Source organism: Syngnathoides biaculeatus, chromosome 12 (assembly GCF_019802595.1).
Source record: "Syngnathoides biaculeatus isolate LvHL_M chromosome 12, ASM1980259v1, whole genome shotgun sequence".
NCBI classification, from domain to species: domain Eukaryota; kingdom Metazoa; phylum Chordata; class Actinopteri; order Syngnathiformes; family Syngnathidae; genus Syngnathoides; species Syngnathoides biaculeatus.
Window position 1 is genome coordinate 1368932 of NC_084651.1, and position 26400 is coordinate 1395331.

Consider the following 26400-nt stretch of genomic DNA (forward strand, 5'->3'; position numbering starts at 1 on the left):
TAACGTTGGGCTTGTTTGGCTTTTTGTGTGATGGTTGACTGCAGCGTTACGCCCGCACGGCACCCAGACGGCGGGCGCCGGTCCAAGTGGCGGCGCGGACCTGTAATCCGGCGCTTAAAAGTGGGGATGACATTTTGTGTACCTGGTTAGCACCAGACAAAGCGCATTGTTGTAGGACGCCGCACAAAAAGACAGCAAAATGGGACGCCGGGCAGTATGTTCGGGGTTTGACCGAGCGAAGAGCACAAAACTCAAGATACAAGATGAAATTGTCGCGTGAGCGGACTCACAACTGAAAACGTCTGCCTGTGGAAAATGAACGGGAATGCCAATCATCGGAACAGTTATTTTATGCCGCAATTCATCGTGCTGCTCCCTGTGGTCATTCGATCATTAATCCAAGCAACAGGAATGAATGTCCCGCAATAGTCACATTGACTGTTTTCTGGATTTCCGCAACGTCTATTTTTGAATCAACCCGTCTGAAAGCGCCTTCGTCTCCAAAAGCAGCAAATTAGGAACTGGGATGCTTTTTTTTTTTTCAGGGGGGGGGTTGCAGAGGATTTCCACGGGCGCCAAATCATCTCTGTCATCATTTATTCAAGACGAGGAGCTCGCTGGGAACACGTGACAGATGTCTGCAAGATAAGAAGATGAAGAAGAAGAAGAAAGAGGATGGAGGAAAGAAGCGCCTCGGTAAACATTGCGCCGTTGGCTGCTAACCTCCCTGAAAGGCAAACCGTTACGCCGCCAACACCAGGCGGGACGTTGACATGACCGCGGCGTGAAATCCGCTCACGACGCCTCCTGCGTGATGGCGTTGGAATGATGCAACAGCAAAATCAATCACATGCTTGCGTTTGAAAGTGTGAGTGCGATTGGATGGAAAAGGACATTTGGAGCTTCAAGGTCAAGAGGCTTGGAAGATTTGCGGCATCAGTTCGCAATTCCCTCCCCAAATCCGTCCATTATCTGAGCCGCTTATCCTCACGAGGCTGGCGGGAGTGCTGGAGCCTACCCCAGCCAACTTCGGGAAAAAGGGGGAGGATTTACCCCCTCAACTGGTCGCCAGCCAGTCAGGACAAACAACCACTTGAAAAGCCAAACAAGCACGGGGAGAACATGCAAACTCCGTACAGGCGGGGACTGGACTTGAACCTCGATCCTCAGAACTGTGAGGCAGACACCCCCCACCGTGCCGCCCCTCCCAAAATGGAGTTATTCTTTTTAGTTTTGTTCTTGATTGTAAATCTTGACGTCAGTGGGAGCAAAGTTCTTTTCACAATAGAACGCTCAACTTCATCTTGGCTACTTTTTCTTTCCGTCGGCCGACTTCCGCTTGCCAGATATTGAGAGGTCGCTTCCAAAAAGAAATTTCATTCCTCCACAAAAAAATGCACACAAAAGCAAGTTTGGAAATTTGCCAGCGTTCGCTATCCAGTACAATTTGAAGTGTTGTATAGTTCAGTTGAATCTGGAAAAACATTTTTTTTTTTCCGCATTCTAGCTATGTTTTTTTTTCTCTTTCACTTTTTTGAATCGTAATGGAATGGAATCATAACACGATGACTCATTAATAGAGAATTGAAAAGCTTTTAATCGCGACGCGGCTGGGGTAGGATATTCCCATTTGAGGACAGATTTTATATCTCTAAAAATAAGAAAACAATCAAACTTAAAAAAAAAAAAATAGACTCAGTACACACAAGCTTCACTCACCAAATGAAATTATTTCCAAAGTTTATTTTTATTGTACAAATACAAAAAAGTCAGGTAATAAAAAGTAGTTTGCTATACAGACCATTAAAAACAATAATTGAAAATCCAGTATTATTTTCTTGACGTAATCAAGGCACACGCGCGTCTTCTCTATTTACACAACAAAGAATATTCAGTAAATATTATATGAAATGTTTGTTTCAAGGGATAGCCTCAAAATTCTCACCGAAATTCAGTGGGCTTTTGGACAAAAATTGCACAGAAATTACGGTACTATCAAACCATCATTAAAAAACCCCACATTAATTTTTCTTGTTTTAAAGAACTAGTTTGAATGCATAAATCGAGTAATTGTATTGTAATTGACTTAAAAATAATTTCATTTGATTTCAGTCCAAAATTTGTGTGTCGCACTTTTCGGTACAAAAATCCTACAAAATCTCACATTTGATACAAGAAAACGTTTGCACTCTTCCGTCGTCGTCCTGCCCCTCTCATATCGAAAAATCCAAACGATTGACACTTTTTTACAGCGATTGTGTTGAGATCAGAATTGACTCAAGAGTTAGAAATAACAAATAGCAAGATCACAAGGAGAGGCACATTTTTTTTTTTTTTTTTATGTTTTTCATCTCAAAGTCTGTCAGTAACACAATAAACACTGGAAAATAATTGTTTATATATATATATAATATATATATATATAATAATGACGACTTGTTTGCATCCCAACCTGAGACAATGACGTACAAAAAAAAAAAAATCAAAAAGTATTCAACCTTTTCAGAAAATTCTCAATCTCATTGTTTGAAATGAAAACACGAAAAGCGCGTCAACGATTTGAGCGCCGCAGAGGCTTGCCATTTCCACCGTTGCCGTGACAACCCTCAGGGACGACTTCAGTGGTCAACAACACTCGAGGAGTGAAAATGTGTAAACACGTCTTTTTTTTTTTTTTTTTTTTTGTTCCGTGCCAGAGAGAGAAAATGGTTGGCCAATTTGTCCGTCTACCGTCGCCGCTTCTGTGCTTAAATTCTGTGAAAAGCAAATCTTTTTCTCAGCGCGAGAGAAAGCCCAGAAAGTTCCACGTGGTACATTTCTCAGCAAACTCCACATCGGGCCATTTTTCTCCCCGAATGGGAGCGACGTTTAAAAAAAAAAAGGCAAAACGAACGCCCTGGCCTCACTTCATCATGACTCAAAGACCTTTTCAATGGTCTGGACTTGGCACGGTGGAGCAGCTGGGAAAGCGTTGGCCTCACAGTTCTGAGGTCCGGTGTTCAAATCCCGGCCCCCAGCTGTGTTCTTCCCGTGCAAACATTAATTGGACCCTCTAAATTGCCCCAAGGTGTGATTGTGAGTGCCATTGGTTGTTTGTCTCTACGTGCCCTGCCATTGGCTGGTGACCGCTTCAGGGTGTACTGCGGCCCGCCTCCTGCCTGTTGACAGCTGGCATAGTCTCCAGCACTCCCGCGCCCCTTGTGAGGATAAGCGGCTAAGAAAATGGATGGGCGGATGAACTTTCCAAATCTTCATCAGCCGACGTTGGCGTTCATGAAGCTAGAATGTTGTATGCGTTGCTGCTTTGTGTGTTGAGCAGCAGTTCTTTAGAATTGTTGAAACGTCGATGCTAATTTCTGTTAGCCCGTCCCATCGACTTTTGTTGATTGATTGAACAGTTTGGTGTTAAAATGTACGTTTGATAAGCAGCCAATTCGTTGATGACAACATCATCTCAATGCTGCCTGACGAGGTGCTGCTGTTTTGATTAGCAACAGAGAAATGAGAAATTCTGCAAAATTGGTTTGTGTCCCATCCTAACAAGTGTAAACCAACGTGGAGTGTTTCTCATTCTGGGGCCCTCATTGAAAACCACTCCAAGGCTCTCATTGTTTTCTTCACCTTCCTTCGTAACCTTTAACCCCTCAGCCTTCCTCTCCAAGACCCAAGTTTATCGGGCCCACCGAACAGGAAGTCGGGACAATGTGTCGGACCGCCGGGCAGATAATCGCCCCCCCCCCCCTCCATCCCTCCCCCAGATGGACAGGAAGTTGAGCTTAGCGTTGTTTAGCTTAGCACTGATTAGAAGGAGGCGGGAGGGAAGACCAAGTTCACACGTGAACGCCGACGAGAAAAAGGCCAAAGTGACTTCCGGCGATTGTGATGGCTCCTCCAGGCAAAGAATGGCAATAAACAAAAAGGCATTCTTCACATTTCAGCGTTTTTCGACGGGGAATCACCAAAAGTGCAACAAACTTTTGTTTGGATGGATGAAATGACTTCCTTTTTGTTTCAGTACACAGTCAAACTCTGGCTTAATCTGCAACCTCAGACATTCTCAATCCACACTTTTGGAGATGAGACTGCTATTTTTTTTTTTCCATTCCCACAGCATTTAGCCATTGACTGCTTTTTTTTTTTTTTTTTTTTTTTGATGAGCTTCTACCAGCTGCCGGTAGCCAGACGGATGAGAGGTTAAAGTAGTTGAAGCACCTCCGAGCTGCTGTGCGCTTCCTGAGTGGTCCGCGGCGAGGAGGCCTCTGAGAGTTGCGCTTTCCTCGCCAGACAATGAGAGCGATGATGACTCGCGTCAATAAAAAAAAAAAAAACAGGAACACCCAATAGCTAATTGTGCTGGGCCGTTTGGCCTCTCTCGATTTTGACCAAACGAGATAAGCAAAAATCAATCAGTGTAGAGTTCACACTTGATTTGATTTAAAAAAAAAAAAATCATCATCAAACATCCTTTGCTCGTTTGCTTTTTGAAATGTAAATGGGGGGGAAAACACCAATAAATACCGTGTACGTACGCTGTCGTGACAGTGAGCCCCTTCATATTCATATTTCTGCATTTGCATATTGGCTAAGCTGTCTCGTCATCCGCTGAAAAAGTCAAATTCGCCGGACTTCATCTCGATGACAATAAACTAAGTTGAAGTCCGTTGTGGAGCTTCGTTTTGGCAAGAACTAGTCCTGTGGCGATGACAAACCCTGCCCGTATTTCACTCAACGTGCAGTTTGTGGCTTGTACAGCAGCAGCTCAACTTTATTAGGTACACCTTCAAAATCTTAATAGGATCCAGAATTGGCTCCAATCAAATCTGGCCGTCACTAATTTGATAAGAAGCTTTTGCAATGCATGTCTTTAGATGTCGCAGGTGTACCTAATGAAGTGGCCATATTTGCATGGGCGTGGGAAAAAAAAAAGCACATCAAGTTTTGCTTTGTCTGCTTTTGTCAGCTATAAAAAGCTCAGAAGTGACAAAACGCCACGCCGACAAATTGGTGAAACGGTAAAAAATGCCAGGCCGAGGTCTTACCAATGCAGTATTGGTTTCTTGTCTTTTTTTTTTTTTTTTTTTTTTGTGTCAACCAGGATATAAAATCGTTATTACATGGCTTATATATCAGGTACACCTGTTTGATCCAATGATTTCCGGCAAGGAAAACTGGGGATTATCTTTGCATCATTCCTATTGGATGATGAAATCAAACAAGTGTCCGGAATAAAATGGACCCCCCCCCCCCCCCCGCCTGTGTTATGTAATTCTTGTGCCCGTGTGCACAATTACGCCGTATAAACAAATGACACTCAGAGGTCAACTCGGGTTGCGTCCTCACATCGCAAGTTTGCGCTCGTTTGGCCACTCCCCCTCATGGGACGTCCTTCGATCTGATTGGATGAGAAGAGAGAGACCCTGCGTCCGGAAACAAGAATAATGACGCCTTCAAATTCAGCTGTTGTTCCCGTTCCTGTTCAAGTGTCTCGTTTTGTTGGTGATTTTATCCTGCAGTTGTCGACTATAGACCTTTTCGTAATGTTTGTAAACAACGCGCGCCTGGGTACGTCCGGGTGGCAGAAAAAGTGATCCAATACCGCTGATACGACCTGAAAACCACGACCAGAACTCGCCGCCATTATCCCAAATGGTTGAGTTGTTTATCAATTTCAAAAGAAAATAAAAGCTAAATGAATCACGAGAAGGCTGTTGGCGAGGATAAACGAAATCGTTTTACAGAGACGATCGCAAGAATTGCCGAGAAGATAGAAAAGGATGGTCGAATTTACCCGAGGTCAAACGAGACGGTTGGTTTGCCAAAGGTGTTATCTTGCCGCTCGGAAGTACGCGCGACGTCACGGCGAAAAGGTCAACTAATGGTAGTAGTCTGACTCGTCGGCGCCGTACAGCTCGGCCAGGGTCCTGAACCTGGGGCCCCAGTCGCTCAGGAAGTCGTAGTCCGAGTCCGATCCGCCGCTGGAGGAGCTCGCCAGCGAGCTGAGGCTCCCCGCTACGGACTCGGGGCCCTCGTAGCCGTAGATGTGCAGCGTGTCGTACGGGAAGCCTTCGCGGTCGTGGTCCGCGTCGTGTTTCTTCACCTCGATCATGGCCGCCATGTCGCCCTTGCGGGTGGAGGCGGGCTGCGCTTGGTGCTGGCGGGGGAGCGGCTGGGACTTCTGGACCATGGCGTAGAGAGACGGGTGGGGCAGGAGGGAGCCGTCGTGGAAGGCCGACGTCAGGATGGAGACGTCGTAGCTGGGGGAGGGCGGAAAGTTGCGTGTCACAGAAAAATGCTGCAAGCGGATAATATCCCGAAAAGCGGCAAAAAAGAGGTCAGCGCAATAGTTAAGATCAGATGTGTTCCCAGGAGGGCTGTCACACCATCGAATCTTTTTCAAATTAATTGTCGTATTGATTTTCGGCCAATATCAAACCATCTTCCCACCTCCCCTTTCTTGCTATTTCCTTTTAAAATTTTGAGTAGAACGATGCATTCTCATTTATGATGGGTGGACTTCGATCGCTAAATTGCGTCTGGTCACCCATTTAAAGAAAAAGAAAAGAAAAGAAGGGAGAAAAGTCAAAGCAGAGCGGAATCCATTCATACAATCATATTCCATACCCCCAATCCAAAAATATTTAGGAACAAAACACATTTCAAAACAAGACTTGACCAGTGCTGCACAGTGGAAGATAAAAAAAATGTATAGATAAAAAATAGAAAGGAAGACACCAATAACATCAAACAAATGTATGACATAAAAGCACTGTTTAAAAAAAGCCCCAATAAAATAATGAATACCGAGTGAGGTCATCATCAGGTAAAAAAAAAAAAGTTGCGAGGGAAAAGAGGACATCTGGTCACTTAATGGTAACATAATTGGCCAATAAGGATTGGCACGCTAATGCTATTTGAGCATTAAACATGAGCGACGCATTAAGCGGGCGCTTTTTAATAGGCTTCACGTTAGATTAGATTCAGATTACATCAAACTTTCATGATTCCTTTCAGCTAAACTGGGTCACTAAATGATACGATGCGGCGGCGGGATAAATATTGCACGCGGAGGAGGATTAATACGCCGTGTGGCTGTTCTTAAAGTACAGGGTGTCTCGCGTTAGCGGCATCAAATATCGACACAAGGTGACGATACGCAAATGTTTTGAGGCTTGCATCAAATTTGACCCATTTTCATATTTGACAGGAATAAAAAAAAAAAAAAAAAATACCTTAAATGAAATTGTTTCGCTCTGGAAATTTATGACAAAATTGTTGAAAAATAGCATTCTTTTGTAAAGGTACGACAAATGCGTAGTGTTCAAGAGGAATCTTGAAGCAAACGGGAAAACTACGTGTGCATCCACCACATTTGAGCAAGTTCCCGCAAAAACACGCATCCGTTAGTCTGTGGAGGGTCGTGTGGGAATCTCGAAAATGTAGGAATACAAGTATTGTTATGGAAGGTTAGGGACGCTGTTCACTGCGCCATTTGAAACCATATCGAAAATTGTGTGCATCGTGTAAAATATGAGCCATCTCTCAATGAAGATTCAGAAATGCTGCTGTACTGCGGTGACACGTTATCACTTGAAAATAAAAATTTCTGCACACACATGTCACTGTTGACGTAAATTGGGAGCATTTTTGGACAAATGCATCTGACAAGAAAAGTCCAAACTTGGACACCGCTTTGCATTAGCGCTAGCATCGATTCTAGTTACTGTTCTTGGCTATTTATAGGGGCTAAGGACCAACAATATTGTTATATCGTTTGCGAGTAATTGATGGCAACTCCCCAACAAGGTCTTGAACTGCCACAGAATGGTGGCAGTTGTGTAAATGAATCTCCTCAACTCACTTAAATTTGTCTCCTGGCCACTAAGATGCCACCAGATGGTGCTTCGTTCTGAGCACAAAAACATTTTTTTTTTCAGTGAATAACGGAGGACACGGTTGCCCAAAAATCTGCGATGAGACGAATTTGTGAATGCTGAACCACAAATATGCGCTGGTTCGTCGTACTAGGAATGACCGGATTTAATTATTACGCGTGACATTGAAGGGGAAATGGGAAACGTTTGGGTCCACGTACCCGTTGGTGTCCATCTCGCCCCCGCCTTCCTCGTCGTAGGTGACGAGCTGCTCGTGGATCTCGCCGCTGTTCTTCATGCCGGCCAGCGAGTCTTTGTGGTAGCGCTTCTTCATCACAAATAGGATGACGATCACTGCAAGACACAAGACACGCTTGTTAAGTTTTTTTTTTTTTTTTTTGGGGGGGGGGGGGGGACCCCACCACCACCACCACCACCACCACCACCACCACCACCAAACTTCATTCTTGGAACACACACAAAAGTCGTCCCTGCAATTTTTAGATGTTTGACAGAGAGACGCGATTAGCGAGTGCGTGAAAACTTGGGCTGGCAAGATTAAAGCGGTCAGCCAAGGCTTTTCTGTAAAGATGTGGGGAAATTAGGGCAGGATGGAGAATGGGGCCACGATGGAAGCGAGCGAGAAGGAAGAGGAAGGAAGGCGGTGCGCTAACGAAGGAGGGAGGGCGCCTGGAAAATGAGAAGCCGAATGGTTTTAGGTGTCTGCGAAGTTTGCCTCCAGCGCGAGGAGCTCTAAAAACACGCAGCGACGTCTCGGCAAGGACGGGAAGAAGGAAGGGGAGAATATCAATGAGGAAGTGGCTGCGAGGAAGGGAGAATGGAAGAGAAAGGGAGGAAAGTGAAGGATAAAATGAGAGAAGGATGCGGGGCGTGAAGGACAAACAGAACAAAGAGGAAGGGGAGGGAACTAAAGGAAAAGCAGAGGACGAGGCGGTAAGTGAAGGCCGAAAAGTCGGGAGGGACAAAGTGAAAGACAAAAAGTTCAAAGAGCGACCAAAGGGAGGAAATGAAGGACAAAAGGACGGACAAATAAACGGGCTTAGCGGGGAAGGAGGCAGAAAGTGAAGGATACAAAGTAACCTACAGGAGAGATGAGGGGTGAACGACAAAAAGCAAAAGAAGGCAGGGAGGAAGGAAGAAGTGAAGGACAGGATACGGTGAGCCAATAAGTGAAATGAAGGCAGGGAAGAAGGGATGGTGAATATCAGTGAGGAAGCAGATGGAAGGAAACGGACTGAAAGGGGAACGTGATGAACAAAGGAGGAGGTAAGAAGTGAAGGCAGGTCAGGTGGGGAGGGAAATAAATTCAAAGAAGGAAGGACCAAGTGAATATCGACGAGGAAGGGGAAAAAGGAGAGAGAGAAAAGGGGCAAAGTGAAAGGCAGGATGGGAGCAAGTGGAAAAAGGTTGCTAGTGAAGGACAGGATGCGAGAGACAACAAAGGACGTGAAGGACAGGGAGGGAGAGGTGTGAGACAGAAAGCAGGAGAGGAAGACAAGGAGAAAAGAGAGAACTAGTAGGTAGTCAGGGGAGGACAAAAAGTAAGAGAAGGGAAGACAAAGCAAGGGAAGGTAGAAAAGGGAGGAAAGAGGCAGGAAGTGAAGGGATGCCAGTTATCGCTCAGTCGACAAATGAAAATGGTAAACCACTTGGAAGAGAAGGAAAAGTCAAGGACGAACCGTGTGAGGGGAAAAAAAAAGGGTTAAATTTCGAAGGCCACAAGCTCCGGGACCCTGAGAGGAGCTTCTGTCTCTCGCTCTCTGGACGTGCGACATTAGCGGTGCCTCGTAGCGCCGGGCCCAGCGCGCAACAGATTAATCTTTTACAACACATGCTTCGCACTTTATTAAGCCCGACAGATAGCCGATTCAGAAGAAGAAAAGAAGAAGAAAAACCAGCGCCAGCCAGCGAGAAAATGTCCTTTTTCTGCGGGGGGGGGGGGGGGGGGGTCAAACGCGACTCGTGGCGAGTTGGGAGCTAGCGCTACGCCGCTAAATTGCTTCGGGGCATGACAGATAATGACAAGAGCGTTAAATAGTTAATCTGTCTTGTGGTGAGAGGGTTTGGTATAGAGAAGACGACCCAGTGGGACTCCAGAAGAAGAGGAAGAAGTGGAGCATATTAATAGTTCATCCACTTAATGTTTGCCGCTCCTTGATAAGCAGACGGCACCTTAAGTGCTGATAAACTCCTCATTAATGCCCCCATACTTCACACGCTTTTCCCACACAATTTTCTCTTTTATTCCCCCCCCCCCACCACCACCCCCAATTCCTTAGCCATCGCCATCATTCCGCGTTATAAATCCCCAAGATCTCCATCAATCAAAATCTCAACCGCGAAGGACTACGAAGTGCGGTTCAGTCCTCCAGAAAAAAATACTCAGGCCAAGTCGCGGTACCTGAGAAATGTCCCCAAGCACAGCAACAAACACCGTTGTGACGAGCGTGTTGATTAAGTCAACGTACGGAGCGGAATGGTAGGAGGGCGGGGGCGGCTATCAAAGAGAATAGCAGCGCGTCGGAAACCGCGGGCGTTGTTTTCTGCATCTGTCCCTGCATTATTCATTAAACCAACAACACCGGGAGGCGGGAAACTTCTACCGCGTGAAACCTTGTCGATGGCAGAGCAAGGACGAAAACGCGACGTGAAAATGAACGCAGTTGACGTCAACGCTAATTTCACCACTGTTCGGCGTCAACGGCGGCTGCGTGGAAAGGGGGGCGGGGGGGGGGCACAAAGCGAAAACGGGGCCGGGAAACGATTGCGTTGAAATCCCCTCGGAGATCCTTTGGCAGTGCTTGTTTTCTGTCCTTGCCCTGCGTGTGACTTTGTCACATGATCAGAGGTGGGATGTTGACCCCGTGAAAGGACAGGACGGGGTGCGAAGTTCAGCAACAGAATCTCAGTTCTTCCAAGCAATCTTCAATGGACGGTAAATAGTGAAATGAATTTGAATGTAATGATTAAGTGCAGTCTTATTTTCCCATGTCCCAGCGCGCCTGGAGCTCTATTTTTTTTCAGGTGGTACTTTGTGTGTAAAGTGTTTTGTACTTCGAACTGACCCAGTATCGTGAGTATGCAGAGCAGAATAGCGATGAGAACGTGGACGCTCACTCCCATCTTCTGAGCCACGGCCTTGCAGTGCGTCGGGATCCGTCTGCCGTCGCAGCGGCATGCCTACAAAAGGCGGAATCAAGTCAATCTAGGGACCCACGAGGTCAAGTTGTATCGCGATTGACATAGACACGCAAATACAGACTTTGATGACCAGTTTGGTGACACTGGTCTGGACGGGTCGTCCGCCGTCGCTGACGCTGACGTCCACGCTGTAATCTCTGGGATCGTCCAGGTTGAACGGTCCCTGTTGCACCACCACGTCTGCGGTGTTGTCTGAACACAAAATAGACCAGCGGTATTTTTACTTGGTTACTTCTCACCACCGTCAACCTTTTAGAATCAAAAAAACAAGCGAGCAAACCAAGCGTCCGAGGTTAAACAACAATGAAGCCATCAGCCAAACAATCACAGCTTCCTGCGCAGAAGTCTGTCGGGGTTTTTTTTTTTTTTTTTCTTCTTGTCCACAATGTACAAACGGCTGAAGGAATTCCAGAGCTGACAATAGCAGGAAAACGGGAGCCTCGCGGTCTCAAAGAAACACGGAGCTGCGCTTCAAAAACAAACGTTGACATTCGAACGGTCGAAGACATCATTGAGAAATATATTTTGACAGATTAGCATACAAACAAAAACAAATCATTAAGTCACTCAATTATGTGGCGGTAACATGTCGGTGAGGTTTCATTTTGCGCCGCAGCCCTCGTTCCTCACCACCTCCCAGTCTTCAGGTACGGCTTGCATCAATCTTTTAAGACCAGCTGCTATCGAAATAGCCAAAGCTAGCCAGGCTACCCGCGAATGTGATCCACGACCATCTTATTTTCATACTCTCGGACCTGCGCAGAGCAGTATGCCGCCTCGTTGGCCGGACATTTCTGTGCTCTACGGAGCGTTATCGTCCTGCGAGGGATGGGAGTCCGCTAGAAATTGGTCCATTGGCAGACGAGATCCCAAGACCGTGATTAGCAAATCCAAGTAATTGATTCAACCCCTAGAACTGTATTTAAGTAAGCGTTATTAAGAGAATTTATACCATGCTTCGGCAGAGTCTGGTTCCTTTGATTAGTCTTACAACTGTGAGGCCAAAGAATCCACAGTCACCAAAGTTGCGGTTCTGCAGTGTTTTCCCATCTCACGCTAGCTTCCCCCAGTCACTCGCAACACGCCACAACACATCCTGCTCGACAGCCTCTGTCCAATGAAAAACATGTAGCGTCTCCAAGGGTGTGTCAATAAAAGATCTAAACATCTTCTGTCCTACACCTTCCCGTCTCGCTCGTCTCTGTTTGACGGGAAAGTCTCTGCCGTCTCCCCGGACTGTCCCGCATCCTCTCGCCGTCTTTTCTTCCCTCACTTTGTTGAATTTCATTATCCCGTCTCGCCGCACTTTTGTGTTTGCGTGGCCGCGTACGGCGGCGAGATCCGCGTCACCGCCGGCGGCTGTCGCTTTCCCCGTGACGAGGGTGGCGGCGTTATCGGGGGCGACTCGGATCGGGGCGCGGTGGTGAAAGCGGGCTTGTACCGCATGAATATTTGACAGGAACGTCACTTTGCAGCAGCTCTTGTGTAGAGAGCAAGTGCTAAATAGTGCAAGGCGACGACATTTGACATGTTGTGAAATGCACTCATCGCTCATGTTCTCCGCCTCCCTCGTGTCTTTTTACCACTGTCCATCCGTCCTCTGAAACAGCTTGAAGAGACCTGAGAGGAACTTTACTTTATGTCCGACATTGTCAAATTGTCCAAAAGATGTGATATTTTGCACGTTGACCAACCGCGTCGACATTTCTTCACTGATTCCAACTTCCAAATGTTCAGCTCATTCAGAGCATCTTCAGGATTATTTTCCACGACCCAATAACACCCACGTTCCCCGAATCCCGTACTTTTCACGGTAAAATGACTGTCAATTTCTCAAATTTGGAGATATTTGACACGATGAGCGTCCACATTTCTTGACAGGTCCAAACCATTTCATCAGTTCATTCCGGACATTTTGGCCTTTGCCCTCAATTTCTCCAGAAATGGCATTCTCTGGTTACAAAAGGAGCTTCGACTTTCTGGCTGACCTTCTCCCTCGTTGTTCCTCATTTGACTGCTTCTTCTACTCCAGTGTTCCTCAAAATGTATCGAGCCAAAACGGCATATTTCAGAAGGTTCCCCAGTAAAATTTTCGCGGGAGGTACTGTCGGGACCGAGCCTGACCACAAATAATGAAATTCTGGGCCGATGGAAATCATCATCGATGTTGTGAGCCTTTGAACAACTCGTACTTTTACACGCACGAAGCGGCAAAAAGTGTATACGGCGGTAATCACGGACCCATATCGTAAATGTCTCTCTCGTCTGCGCTTTCTCTTACTGGACTTTAGTTGGGGAGCTTCTCTTGCTCTTCGTCTGGCTCTCGATTACTCTGCACTTCCTCCGGTTGAGCTCAGTGCTGCCCGACATGTTGTGTGGCGAGGTGTGACATTACACTTAAGGCGTGCAGCTCTGGATTTGGATCGACCTTGTACACGGTCATAAAATGCACTGCGCCAAAAATAAAACTAAAAATCGGAACTTTTTGCCACGCAGCTTCGTATATTTTTCCAGCCGGACGTGGTTAGGGGCGTCGAGCCTCGGCGGAGGTCCGTCGAGCGCCATTGCGATGATCATTCGTCACTGTGGATCCAGCGATCCAGCGATCCATCTCTCCCAATCGCCCCTGGCTTCCTTTCATCTTTTCCCTCCAAATCATTCTCATCTGTCTTCCCTCCGTCGGCCCTCCCATGAGCACCAGCGCGCAGGAAATGGATGAGGCCACTCCCCCCTTCCTGTTTATCTTTCTGGGGTGTTATTTTAGGTTGGACTCTGATTCAACGCTTCACCTGAATGTCTCCTGCGCCGACTTGCATCTTTCATCCTTTAATATTTGACGAGAACACTTTGCCTCTGTCTTTCATTTTTCAATGTTTTTCTTTTCTTCCTATGATCAAAAGCGGTCTTTTTGTGTCCGAAGATAGAGCTCTGATGTAAGCAGGCATCGAGTGTTGCATTTCCACTAAGAGCTGGCCACCCGTGTCTGGGCACAATGGTGGGAGCGTCGCATTTCAATTCAGCAATTTGGTTCTCACTTTTCCAGATGAGTTTTCGAGACATCGTCGTCGTCCGTTCTGAGATTATTGTGCCATTGCAGAAGCGTCGGTTCCGTTTAAGCGAATGAAACATCCCACAAAATGAGTTCCCCGTCTTTCCCATTGCGTTTCCAAACTATTCAGCCCGTTCAGAACTATTTTCCATCTTCCATGAAATTTGACTTTTTTTGTTTATCAACGACAAAATTCCCAAATTCACATTCACACCATTCTCTCCTAGATCCAAACAATTTAAACAATTCTAATTTCAGACGGTTACGCCGTTACGTTCAGGACGTTTTTGGGAACAATGACAGGCGATATTTGCTGCTCCCAACAGCGGTTCGCGCCACAGACGGGGTTCTGGAGCTCCGGAGCAGTCACCGGAACGAAATTGCTTCCACTTGAACGTTTGGAAGAAGACAAACGACAGTGACTTACTGCCAAAGTCTCTGATGGAGAAATTGGAGCTGGGAGAGTCCAGCCTGAAAGTAAACGAGGCCGGTTGGTCGTCCATATCGGTGGCCCTCAACGTTCCGATGACCTGCAGGAACAAAACATCGTCAAAAAAGATTCTCTCTGCGTATACGCGGCGTCTACTACGTTCCAGGCTATTTATTCTTGCACAGAAAGCCAACACCAGTTCCCCAAAAAACGAACCCCAAATAAAGTTCGTCTGGCCCCGTTTATGGTGGATAAAAAGTTTGGAAATGATTTTCAATGGAGCACAAACACAACTTACCGTGTTTGCGGCGTCATTCTCGCAAACAAAGATCTCGTCCGCATCCAGTTCGGGCTTGTTGTCGTTGACGTCCTCCACGACGATGTTGACTTTGACGAACGACTCCAAACCTGCAATCAGGCGGCAAAACAATCAGCGAGCGTCACGTCGAGGCCGCCCGCGGGCGTCGCTTTCGACTGCGCTGCCGGCTGAAAGGAAATCCGCTCTGGTCGCTGTGAAGTAATCCAATCACAAACGCACAAAGACGTCAGAATTTGTCACACAGCCTTCACTCACTCCTATTGATTTTCCTTGACTCCTTTTTCAAGATGTCTCCCGTTATTGACTTGAAATAAATCACAATTTTGAGGGCTTTTCAAAAATCAGCCCCCGCAACCGCTTTCATTCAGCACAGATGAAATTCGGTAGGCGTGTCGGACTATAAACTTGACGGCAAGGTGGCCCTTTTGCTCCTTTGCACCCATTTTATTGTTGTTTTGGACATTTTCCGGGGTCGTTGTTCATTTGCCACCGGCTTTGAACAATCAATACAAGGGAAATTGCAAAGAATATTGATTTTTCATCGCTGACTGTGGGCGGAGCATTTTGGCAAAGCTTAACGACTTGCCGTAACGCACCAAACCGGAGGACTAAGTCGTGGGTCTTTTGGAAACATAACATCGGGTAGGTAGGCCTGTCCGTCGGGAGCCTCGAGAAGAAGCTTCGCCTCAAAACGAACGGGAAATCTGCCGTTTTGCCATCGTAGGCTTGCTTTTGGCTTTTTCGGGCAATCCTTCAAAGAGGAACCCGTCCTCGAAGCAAAATGTGAACCACGACTTGCAAAGATTTGAAGCAAGTCCTGCATCTGGCGACTCTTGCGGGGGTGCGATGGCCCGTCGGTCGCCGGCGCTTTAATTGCGCTTTTATTCATGCCAGAGCTTTCGGCAGATGTTTTTTTTTTTTTGTCGTTGGCTGAGCTGATTGAGGCCACTGGACAAAAGGGTTTCTATTTGCGAGCGATTTGTTTGTCACATTAAAGCAGCCTCGTCGTTCGCCGCCTCTTTTAATGTCGTCCATTTAATGTTAGCGACTATCTTTAGTGCGGTTCACTATATCGGAGACCTTGTCGAGCGGGGCTCGGGGGACCATTGTGCTCCCTAAACACGGCAAACCACTAAAATAGATCTTTGGATGCCCGTCTAAAAATACAGACTTTGCTTTGGGAGGCTGCAGACGAACAAAGAGACGTCGTAATGTGATTTTCTGCTCGCGCCGCGGCTCGGCCAGGTGCATTGGCGAGGTGTCTCGTGCGTGTTTTTTCTTAGTAATAGACTTCATGCTGCGTTGCCAACGCATGCGAGAGAAACCGCGCTTGGCCTCTGCAACTCTCTCCCCGAGTGCGTGTTAATCCGACACATGGCTTCCATTTGCCTGTGAGGATCTTTTGTTTTGAATTGGTAAAAGTGCGTATGTGTGCAAAAGTTGTTTGTGTGTGTGTGTGTGTGTGACGCACCGCTTGGCTCCTCTTGCGCTTTAACTTGGAACATATGCCTGGACTCCAGCTCGCGGTCCAGAGTCCTCAGGGTGGACATCTGCCCCGTGATGGGATTGATAGCGATCGGACAATCCTTGTCCAAGATGGAGTACCTGAGGGCGGACACGGCGTACTAACTCACTTCCCTGACAGCGTTTGTCCCTCCCTGTCGCCGTATTTTCCTAAAACCACTGCTGCATGTATTTAATGCCGCCGTCACGACGGATTCCTACCGGATGCTCTTGCCGGCTTTGTCCGGATCTCTGGCGCTGACGGCGCCGACGTTGTTGACCAGGCGCTCTTCGAGCACGGTGAAGGTGTACGTCGGCAGCGAAAACACCGGCGGCTCGTCCACATCCGACACCTTTACGTTCACCTGCACGCGGGGAGGCACTTTTCCCGTGATGACGTCGTCATGCGAGTTGTATGTTTGCATTATTATTCATGATGTGGAAAGCCCTCATCAAGTCATTTCATTTGATATGTGACTTGCAATGCCATTTTTGCCCCGGTTACTGATGAACTTTGACCTAGTAAGTAAGTGGAAGCCCACCAAAGAAATTAATCATCCAAGCGGCTCGCTACACACTACTCGTCCACCAAGTCTGGAGAACATCAGATGAAAACTGGCCCACAAAAAAAAAAAATCCAGTTGAACTTGCTTGACCGAAACTGAGATGGATAAACCAAAACGCCCGTGTGGTGAAGATCAAATATTTGGGTGCTGATTTGTACACGTGAGAGAGAAAATAGCGTAAAATGGGGGCAACCAAACAAATGTCATATTTGTACTGTATTTACCTGCGCCGAGGTGACGGCTGTGGCCACGTTGTCGGCGGGGAAGCGCAAGTTCCGCAAGTTTTCCCGCACCTGCACGCTGAACGAGTAACTGTTTCTCGTCTCGTAGTCCAGAGGCTGAAGACAAAACATACGAACGAAAAAAAAAAAAAAAGCCATCTGAAAAAATGAATTTTATTGTTAATAGTGCGAGATTCAAGAAGTATGCTCTTTAGTTGCGAGAAGTGGGGACTTTTCAGGAAAAACATTATCATTTAAAAGATTTAAGTAATTGAAAAAAAAAGTTTACGTATTCCAAAATTCAAGTGATTTGTGACTATAGATATTTATGTAACGTTGCTGAATTTAGTTTTTTTTTGATGAAAAGTACCTGAAGTTTTACATTGATGTAGTATCAGTGGGTAAATATCGTAATATTACATGATTAAGTACAAATTTTTTATAAGAAAGTGGTAACATTCCTTTTTTTTATATAGAACTGAAATATTATTAGACAACAGTTGTGTTTCCTTCACATAAAAATATATTTTTTAGGATAATATTACTAGATTAGAGAAGCGTATGTTTTTTTGGGAGAACAATTGGGAATAAAATCAAGAGCAATTTTTAACATTTTTTTTTTTTCAGGAAAAGGGAGTTTAAAGTACTCGAGTATTTGTCAGTAGCCGCTGTCCCGATACTCGAGTCCGTGCAGTTTCCTTGTTGCGTTCCGCTGCCTCTTTGATGTCTCCAAACATCCCGCGCTAAGCGGCACATGTTCCCGTTTGGTGTTCCCGCGGGTATTAAAGGCGGCTTAGCGGTGCTTCTCTTTGCGTGTTTTTTTTTTTTTTTTTTTTTTATCTGCGGACAGGTAGACGCGAGCGCGCCGCTAACTGGATTATTCCCGCCGACGAGGACTTCCAAAGGCGGCCCGTAAACACCTCTAACGACCGTGCGCCCCTTCGCCGGCTAGACGGGCCGCGGAGCCCGAGGACCGGGCTTCCCGTTCCGCGCCGTTGGAATACATTTCGTGCTCTGTGATGTCTGTTAAATACTTTATCGGAAAGCTCGCGAGCGTGAAATATCTCCGCTCAGCAGACGGGCAATAGCGCACATTGTTATTTATCAAAGTGAAAATGTGTGCGAGGGCATTTAAAAGTGTGCCTTTTGCCTCACATGCTTATGTTCTTTTTTTCGCTCTGGGATGTTTTGTCATGCACGGATGCCGCGTTCTATTTATGTGCCCGCAGTCAGGCGAGGATAAAAAGACGCTTAAATGTCGCACCAAACCGAAAACCGGCGCAGCTGGAGCGTAGTCGATCCCCGTTTTTCACGGGGAGTTCGCCCCCGAAATCGAAAAGTAGTAACGCTTTCCAGCTACTCCACCGTGCCGCCTTAGTGTAGTACGAGCCCTAGACGTACTACGCACGTGCTGTTTGGCCAAGTCCACTCCACGCAGATTTCGCTCATGTTTTTCGATAAGTCCGAGCTTTAATTGAGTTGTCATCGTCTTTATTAGGAAAAAGAAAATCAAGCAAAATACCCGCACAGTGACGACAACAACAACGAAAATGCACAACAGAGGCGTGCGTTTGCCCTGCGCGGTAACGACGTGAACAAGTTCTGAGGAAACTATCGTAAAACTGATAATGGGAAAAGCAGTCATCGATATTTTGGGGTAATCCTCAGTTACGTTCGCAAATGGTGATCGGACAACTGGGAAGGACCGACCGAACGTCGGGTCACCTGTCTGAGCATGAGCTCGCCGTCGTTGCCGGGGCCGAGCTCCACGTAGAAGATTTTGTTGTCGACGGGCAGAGACAGGATGGGCTCTTTGTTTTGGATCTGATCGCGATCTTCCAGCTCCAAAGTGCCGATCCTGGCGTTCAGCTTGTGGTCCTCCCGAACCTCCAGATCGTAGGTCCCTGCGGAGCAAACGCGTCGGCATGTTCCAAAGTAAAACAGTCGTGTTTACTTTACACAAAGGCCCACAAAATAAGCAATTATTTCCGTCCCAGAAGGCTCGTCTGTTGGCTTTTTAAGTCCTGGATGCAAAACTTAAAAAAACTTTCAAACAAAACTTTAGCCTAAAATGTGGAAAGATGGGCTCGGCCATGCTGGAAAGGAGGAAAATTTTAAAAACATGACAAGGCAAAAAAACCCAAAACAAAACAAAACAATCTTACAAGGGAAAAAAAAAAGTCATCATTTTCTTGTAGAAGTTGTAATATTGCAAAATTGTCAGGAATGTGTCGTCATGCGCGCGGCGTGCTTCTTTACTTCTGGTGAAGGAGGCGATGTTGTCATTGGCGTCGCCGACGCTGACGGTGACGGAAGTCGTGGCCGTGCTCCCGGACGCCATTCCTCTCATGTCCTGAGCTCGGACCACCACCACGTAGCGACTCTTGGTCTCGCGATCCAGAGTGCTCACCTTGCAGCTGATCATACCTGGACACGCACATCCGTTTATAACACGTGCGATGCCAAAGTAGTCGAGGAGGAGAAAACCCGTCAGGTTCTAACTCTTCATTCGGAGAACAGATTTGACTTAAGGGAAATTGAAATAGGAAGCTGTTCCTGCAAGAGAAAATTGTCATTCAAAGCCTTTTGCCCCGTTTGGTCGCTGGCTTGGCCTCGGTCAAATGACACGGAAGTTGTATGTCCAGGAGTGAAGGCAAACTGTACTTGCAGTCGCCATCATGTGCCGACGTGGTGAAAAAGTCTGGTCTGAATCGGACTGGACTTTGAAAAGATTCCGAGAGCTAAAAAGGTGACAACCTGTGATGCTGTCGATTTCAAAGGCAGACAGGTCGCCGTCGGGCGTCAGAGAGTAGCGGAGCTCGCCGTTAGCGGTGGTTGGGTCGTCAGCGTCCGTCGCTCTCACTTCGATCACTTTGGTCCCTGTGGAGACAAGTTAAAAACATATTCTCTCATAACTGCAACGTTGAATCAAAAAATAAAAATAGATACATGCAGACACATATATGTTCTGGTTAGACAAGACAAAATGGACACTATTCTGATCGTTTTTTTGTCTTTTTAAAAAATGGACCATTATTATGACAATGTTCAATTTTTGTTTTTGTTGTTTCTCTCCAAAATATGATATATTTACAACATGCACTGTCTTGGTGAAATGAGCAGGGACATTCGTGAAAAAGATGTTGCTTGGATGGCAGCACATTTTGCCTCCGAACCTCTCGGTACCTTTGCACATTAACGGTTAGCCATGCCGAGCGCAGTGGGTACTAACACACCCCCATACGAATCACAGCTGCTGTTCATTTCACTTAACGCTGACAACCATTATGACAATTTTGACACCGCATCCGTGATTTCCGAAAACAATCCGAAATGTGGATTTCTCGGACCGCAGCACGCTTTCCCTGTTGGGTCTATTTTTATTGTGGTAAAAATGTGTACAGTATATTGTCTTAATCTTTGTCGTGTTTTTTTTTTCAAATTGCTTTTGGAAGCCTTTCAGACTCGCTGTGAAACTGATGCAGTACTACTGCTAGTCGGTATGAATTATTAAATTGTATAACTATACGTACCTACGGTGGACCTCTCCATGATGGATCCGTTGTAAGTTTTCAGGAAGACGGGACTGTTGTCGTTGATGTCGGTCACCTGGACCACAAAGTCTCCCGAGTCCTCGATGAGTTTGTTGTTGCCGTCGTACATCCTGGCGGTCAGGTGGTACGAGCTCTTCTCCTCGCGGTCCAGAGACTTGCTGACAAACAGGTCGCCCTTGAGGTCCACACTGAAAATCCCATCGGCGCCTTCGCCCTCGATTTTAAAGCGCTTCACCTCCACGTTCTGACTGGATTTGAGCTGGAGAAAGACGGGGAAGCGGCTACGTAAGACTTCCGCCAAACTCAATGTACAAAAGTATCTATTTTTGCAATTCTATAACCGATCGGTGCCAAAGTGGTAGGAATTCTTCCTGTGAAACTCATTTCCCGAGTTCAGCGGTATTGAGCCATATCGTAACAGCCGTAGTGGACACGGGGCCCCAAAATTGAATTGCTTTTTCCTTGGATTCTTCCTTATTGTCGTCATTGAAAGGTGCTAACGAGCCAAGACGCGATGCCGATCGTTTGGGTGCTCGGTCGTCACTTCTGCTTTACCTGCCCGATCTTGTAGGGAATGGGAGCCGGTTTCTCCTCTTCCACATAGAGCGAATTCCAAATCCACTCCCGCTTCTTCCGCGACAGGACGGGGTGGCTCTCCTTGCGCACAATTTCCTCGGAAAGTCCACGCCACGTCCCCGATCCCACTGCCGAGTCCCGGGAAACGCCGGGCGAGACGGACCAGGCCAAGATGGCCAGAATAAGCCCCTCGGTCCAGAGTCGGAGCGAAGCCATGATCTGTGAAGAAGTGAGGATAAGGAAGAAGAAGAGTGTGACATTAAAACCACTTATCAGCTGTGCCCACACCACCCGAGAGTCCTGGACTGCCTATCGTGGACGAGCAGGACTCTTAAAGCTCCTCAGAAATGGGACCCCGGTGGAACATGTAGGACCCCCGCTCTGAAAGCATTTCACTCCGCGGGCCGCCGGGGGATTTATTAAACATGCCAGCCCGCTTTTAACCGAGCACTCAGGACGTAGTCGTCTTTATCGGACACTTAGCGAGCGACGGTTTGACATTTTCCAACATTTCTCGTTCTCGCTTGGGAAGAAAACTGGAAGAAGCGCTAAAAGCACGTGATGAAGCATGTCGGGTAAAAGTTCAACGCGCTTGACGTCATTTGGCAGCAACCTCGCTGATTTAAAAAAAAAAAAGAAAGACAGCATTCCTGATGACTGACTTCATGGTGTGAACGCCCTGATTCGAAAACAGACAAAAAAAATACGTTAAGCACACGTTTCAAACCGGAGGGTGCGGGAGGGGAAATTAAAAGTGAGGAGAGGGGAGGTCATTGCGTGTTCTGGGAGAGACAAGGGGGTGGGGAGGGGGGAGCGGGCAATGAGGGTGACGACCCAAGAGGGAGACCGCAATTGAGAGTGAGGCGGGGGGGCTGACGTGGGGGTTCCCTGAAGGCAACTCAACCTCCCCCCGCCGTTGCCGGTCATTGTCATCGGCTTCAGTTTCACTCTCGGTATCCTCACTCGTGCAAACCGATCAATTTGTCCCCATCCTCAGCCCCCGCCCTCGCTCTTTAACCTCAGCCCCGGTCGGCTCCCCCGGGGACGGGTGTCGGTGTGAGCTCAGGTGAGCCCATCGATCATCGCGCCTCAGTCTCACGTTCGCCCCCACTCGGTGTCTTCATTTCTCCGTCCCCTTGTTCCCCCCGACCCCCTCCCCATAGATCTACTGTGCCCGTCACCCCATTGTCTCCCTCTTATCCCCTTCCACCTCATCCCAGTCGTCCCACCCTTGACTCCAGTCTTTTATCGCCGCCACCCATGACTTCGCCACTCGCCCGCTCCGCACAGTCTCCCTTTGCGCGCCGACGTATCGGAGAGTTGTCCGTCCGCGTGTACCGTACAAATATCTCCGAGCGTCCCGCCGGATAGATTATGGCGTCTTATTGTCCGTCAACCATTAGCGGCGTTCGGGGAGAAAGCGGCATTAGGACGCGGGGATTACCGAGCCGCCGTCCCTTTAATGGCCTAATCTGGTATTGCGGAGACCCGCCGTGACCTCTCGCCCGTAAATCAGCTCAAACAAAGACGCCAAGCACCACTTTTCATTTGTCCTCCTTTTTGTCCGCCAGCCTTTTGTATTCTTTCACTGCTAAATTAATTAAAGTGGAAATGTGATGTTTTTTTTTTGTTTTTTTTTTCCCCATGCAGTATTTGCTGAGCGAAATTGGAGACGGATAAATAGTTTTCCCTCCAAAATGTATTCATCTCATTTACTGCAGCGTGGAGACGCTTATTCAAGGGACTTTTCAAAATGTTGGAATATAACACGCCGCTGCTTGTGTTCAAAGTTCCACTTTTTGTCGGCGATAAAGTGGCTCTAATTACAACAGTTTCTTTCACTGCAAAAAAATCCGCCGATGACGTACGTCGAATTACGCTCAAACTTATTTTGACCTGATCAAAAAACACCATTAGAGAGAGATTTGATAGGAAAGTCAAAATGACTGCTTGCTCGCGTTGCCTTGAAGCAAAATTTGAACTTCAATTACAAGCGCGGAAAAAAATAAAATAAGTGAACGAATTGACTTGGGTAGAAATGTTCATTTATTTCAATGACTCAATTCCAAAAGTAAAAATCATATTGATTCTCTAACATGCTCCAAAATACTTTTCAGAAGGCCAAGTTAAAAAAAGGATTTGGATATTATAATATTTGTCACGGGGTAGGACCCGAATGCAGAAACCTAATTTTCGAGGGTCAGAGGTCATAGACGGGTAAGCCAGCTAAGTCCAAAAAGGTAGAAGCAAAAAAAAAAAAAAAAAAAACACGTGTCAAAAAAGGGCAAGGTCCAAAAATCCTGAACCGAGGTCCGACAACTCCGAAGCAAAACTTGGAATGTGAGCAAAAACACGACTTGACCAAAGTGACACAGAAACGTCATCACGAGGGAGATACACGAACAAAACGCAAAACAATGCACACAAAATGGCCGCCCCAAATAACGTCAACGACGCGCAGGCGAGGAGCTGCTGCGGCCCGGCCACGGGAAAAAAATGTTGGAACAGAAGAATTATTTTGAGAGACAATAAATATTTGCACCCAAGGAGACACCGGCAGGTTGGCGACTCCAAGGAAGTTTTCCAAAGCGAACGCGATTTACGCCCATCTTGACACGACTGATTCTAATTTTGTGCAATCGGAAAGAGAGAGAAAGACACGAGCAGACGGGAGCGAGTTGGCCTTCTAATAATCTTCAGCAGAAGCCGCTTCATGTCATATTTTCATTCGTTTTGCAAAGTGTCATCCAAATTAGACGTAAAAACAACGTTCCCATTGCTTCGTGTGAATTATGTAATATGATTTTCTCGTTTGGAATTGAACTGGATTGACGCTTTTCAACCGCGTGGGCAAAAGAGGAAAACGTTCAAAGGTCATTATTTTGATGAAAAATGTTCAATATAGGCAGCTGGTAAGTTGTGAGGTTCCGGGTTCGATCCCGGACCCGCCCGTGTGGAGTCTGCGTGGCTTTTCTCCGGGTGGGCACTCCGCTTTCCTCCCACATCCCAAAAACATGCGACATTAATTGGACACATTAAAAAGTGCCTTGTCGGTGTGATTGGTGAGTGCGGCTGTTGTTTGTCTCGATGTGCCCTGCGATTGGCTGGCGACCAGTTCGGGGCGTGCCCCGCTTCCTGCCCGTTGACAGCTGGGATAGGCTCCGGCACTCCCCGCGATCCTTGTGAGGATAAGCGGCTAAGAAAATGGATGGATGTTCGATATAATCTTGTATTGCCATCATATTTTTGAACAAGATTGTATTACGCTCAAGTAAATGTATATGCTCTTCCTGTGAGATGACAAACAGTTTGAGTCCAGTTACAGTATGTTCCCCCCCCCCCCCCGCCCCCGCCCGCCCCATTCCTTTTAATCAGCTACAGGAAGTGTAAACGCAAAGCCTTTTGGGAAAACGCGGCTAACGAACGGCGGTCATTAGCGCGGGCAGGAGGCCCCTCCCTTCCTCCTCCCTCCTCCCTCCATCGTTTTCCCCGCTTTCCGTCTCGTCTGGCGCTCGTCATCTCGCCGTCACTCGGCGTCTTCCTCCGTCCTGTTCGCGTGGACGCTCGTTATTTACTTTTCCTCCGCCGGTTGACGTCATCTGCCCGTCTTTGGAACCAAAGTCTTCGCCCAGCGCAATTTAGTCGAATTAGAAAAATCTGTCATTTGTTGAAAAATAGTTTATAGGTTGTAATGGAAGTACTTCCTGTGGTGTCGGGGGGGGGGGGGAAGACTTTATTTAAAATGAAAGATGTTAATGATTCTAATTCTGATTCTTTTCTTCCCAGAATGTAGTAAAACCTCATGGGAAGCAGTCGAAAAATTATGTTATTTGTATACTTTTTTTTAATGGAATTTACTGTAAGATTAGCCCGCCTCCTCCCAGTTGACAGCTCCAGCTCTCCCTGCGACCCTTGTGAGGATAAGCGACGAAGAATATGGGTGGATAGATGGATTGGATCAGATGAGTTCCAACTTCACTTTTATTGAGTTGATTTTATCTGGGAAAAGCTGCACGGTTGTTGTTGTTTTTTTTTTTTTTCCCCTAACCAGAAACTAATAAACTATTAGCGTCATGGCTGGTAACAAGGATGGAAATGTTTTGCTTTCTATGCAATTTTATATATTTGAATTATGAATTATGCAGGGCAGGCACGGTGGAGCAGCTGCTAAAGCGTTGGCCTCGCAGTTCTGAGGTCCCGGGTTCAATCCCGGAGCCGTCCGTGTGGAGTTTGCATGTTCTCCCCGTGCCTGCGTGGCTTTTCTCCGGGTGGGCACTCCACTTTCCTCCCGCATTGCAAAAACAGCCAACATGAATTGGACACTCTTAAGTTGATTGCGAGTGCGACTGTCGTCTGTCTCAATGTGCCCTGCGATTGGCTGGCGACCAGTTCGGGGTGTTCCCAGCTGTCACTTGCCCATTGACAGCTGGGATAGGCTCCAGCACTCGCCGTGACCCTTGTGAGGATAAGCGACAAAGAAAATGGTGGATGGATGGATGGATGGATTATACACAGTCGTTGCCCTCACAAGTTCTCTTGTTCCCTATACAAAAGAAAATGTAAAAGAAGCTCCTCACCTCAGTTGAACTTAGTTCCTTGTCACCAAGATGCAAAAAAACAACTTTTTTTCCCCCCTACTCAACTCACTTCTCCATACGAAGAAAGCAGTACCTTTGTCTAAATGAAACTGTTCAACTGACGTCCACATAGTTACTTGGCATCCACGCAGCTGCTCTCCGTATTTGAGTAACTGCAGTTTGAATGCACTGCAGTAGTTAACCTTTTGGATGTACTTCTTACTAAGTTGTTGCTCGAACTATAAATAAGAAAATCATTAGTGGGATGTACTGTGGGTATCCATGGTAACATAATGAAAGCTTTTGCACCTGTGCTGTCATGCCAGCTGTTTTTTTTTTCCCCCTCCTTTTAACACTTTCTGCACATTACAGTCTCATTAATTTCAAGTACAAACCCCCCACCCCCCCCCTGTCCTTATTTAACGCAGAGGTGCAAAGAGAATAAACAAGTTCCAGGAATATCGGTAATTACATGTGAGCGTTGTCCGCGGGCTGCCGCGAGCGAGCAGACA

The 26400-nt window shown here is 46.9% G+C and overlaps 1 protein-coding gene across 1 annotated transcript in view; it reads right to left on the bottom strand.

Annotated features, from left to right (window-relative positions):
- Positions 1-1728: 1728 nt before the first annotated feature.
- cdh5 (cadherin 5) overlaps positions 1729-26400 on the bottom strand; it is a 29513-nt gene continuing 4841 nt past the window's right edge. Inside the window, exons 2-15 of the mRNA XM_061837311.1 lie at positions 21291-21530; positions 20715-20994; positions 19939-20061; positions 19441-19608; positions 18907-19085; positions 17185-17298; positions 16617-16759; positions 16363-16496; positions 14871-14980; positions 14570-14672; positions 11155-11285; positions 10958-11072; positions 8093-8225; positions 1729-6254 (exon numbers count right to left, since the gene is read on the bottom strand). Of these exons, the coding sequence (XP_061693295.1) occupies positions 5873-6254; positions 8093-8225; positions 10958-11072; positions 11155-11285; positions 14570-14672; positions 14871-14980; positions 16363-16496; positions 16617-16759; positions 17185-17298; positions 18907-19085; positions 19441-19608; positions 19939-20061; positions 20715-20994; positions 21291-21527 (2352 nt within the window). The 5' untranslated portion in view covers positions 21528-21530 and the 3' untranslated portion in view covers positions 1729-5872. The remainder of the gene's footprint in view (positions 6255-8092; positions 8226-10957; positions 11073-11154; positions 11286-14569; positions 14673-14870; positions 14981-16362; positions 16497-16616; positions 16760-17184; positions 17299-18906; positions 19086-19440; positions 19609-19938; positions 20062-20714; positions 20995-21290; positions 21531-26400) is intronic.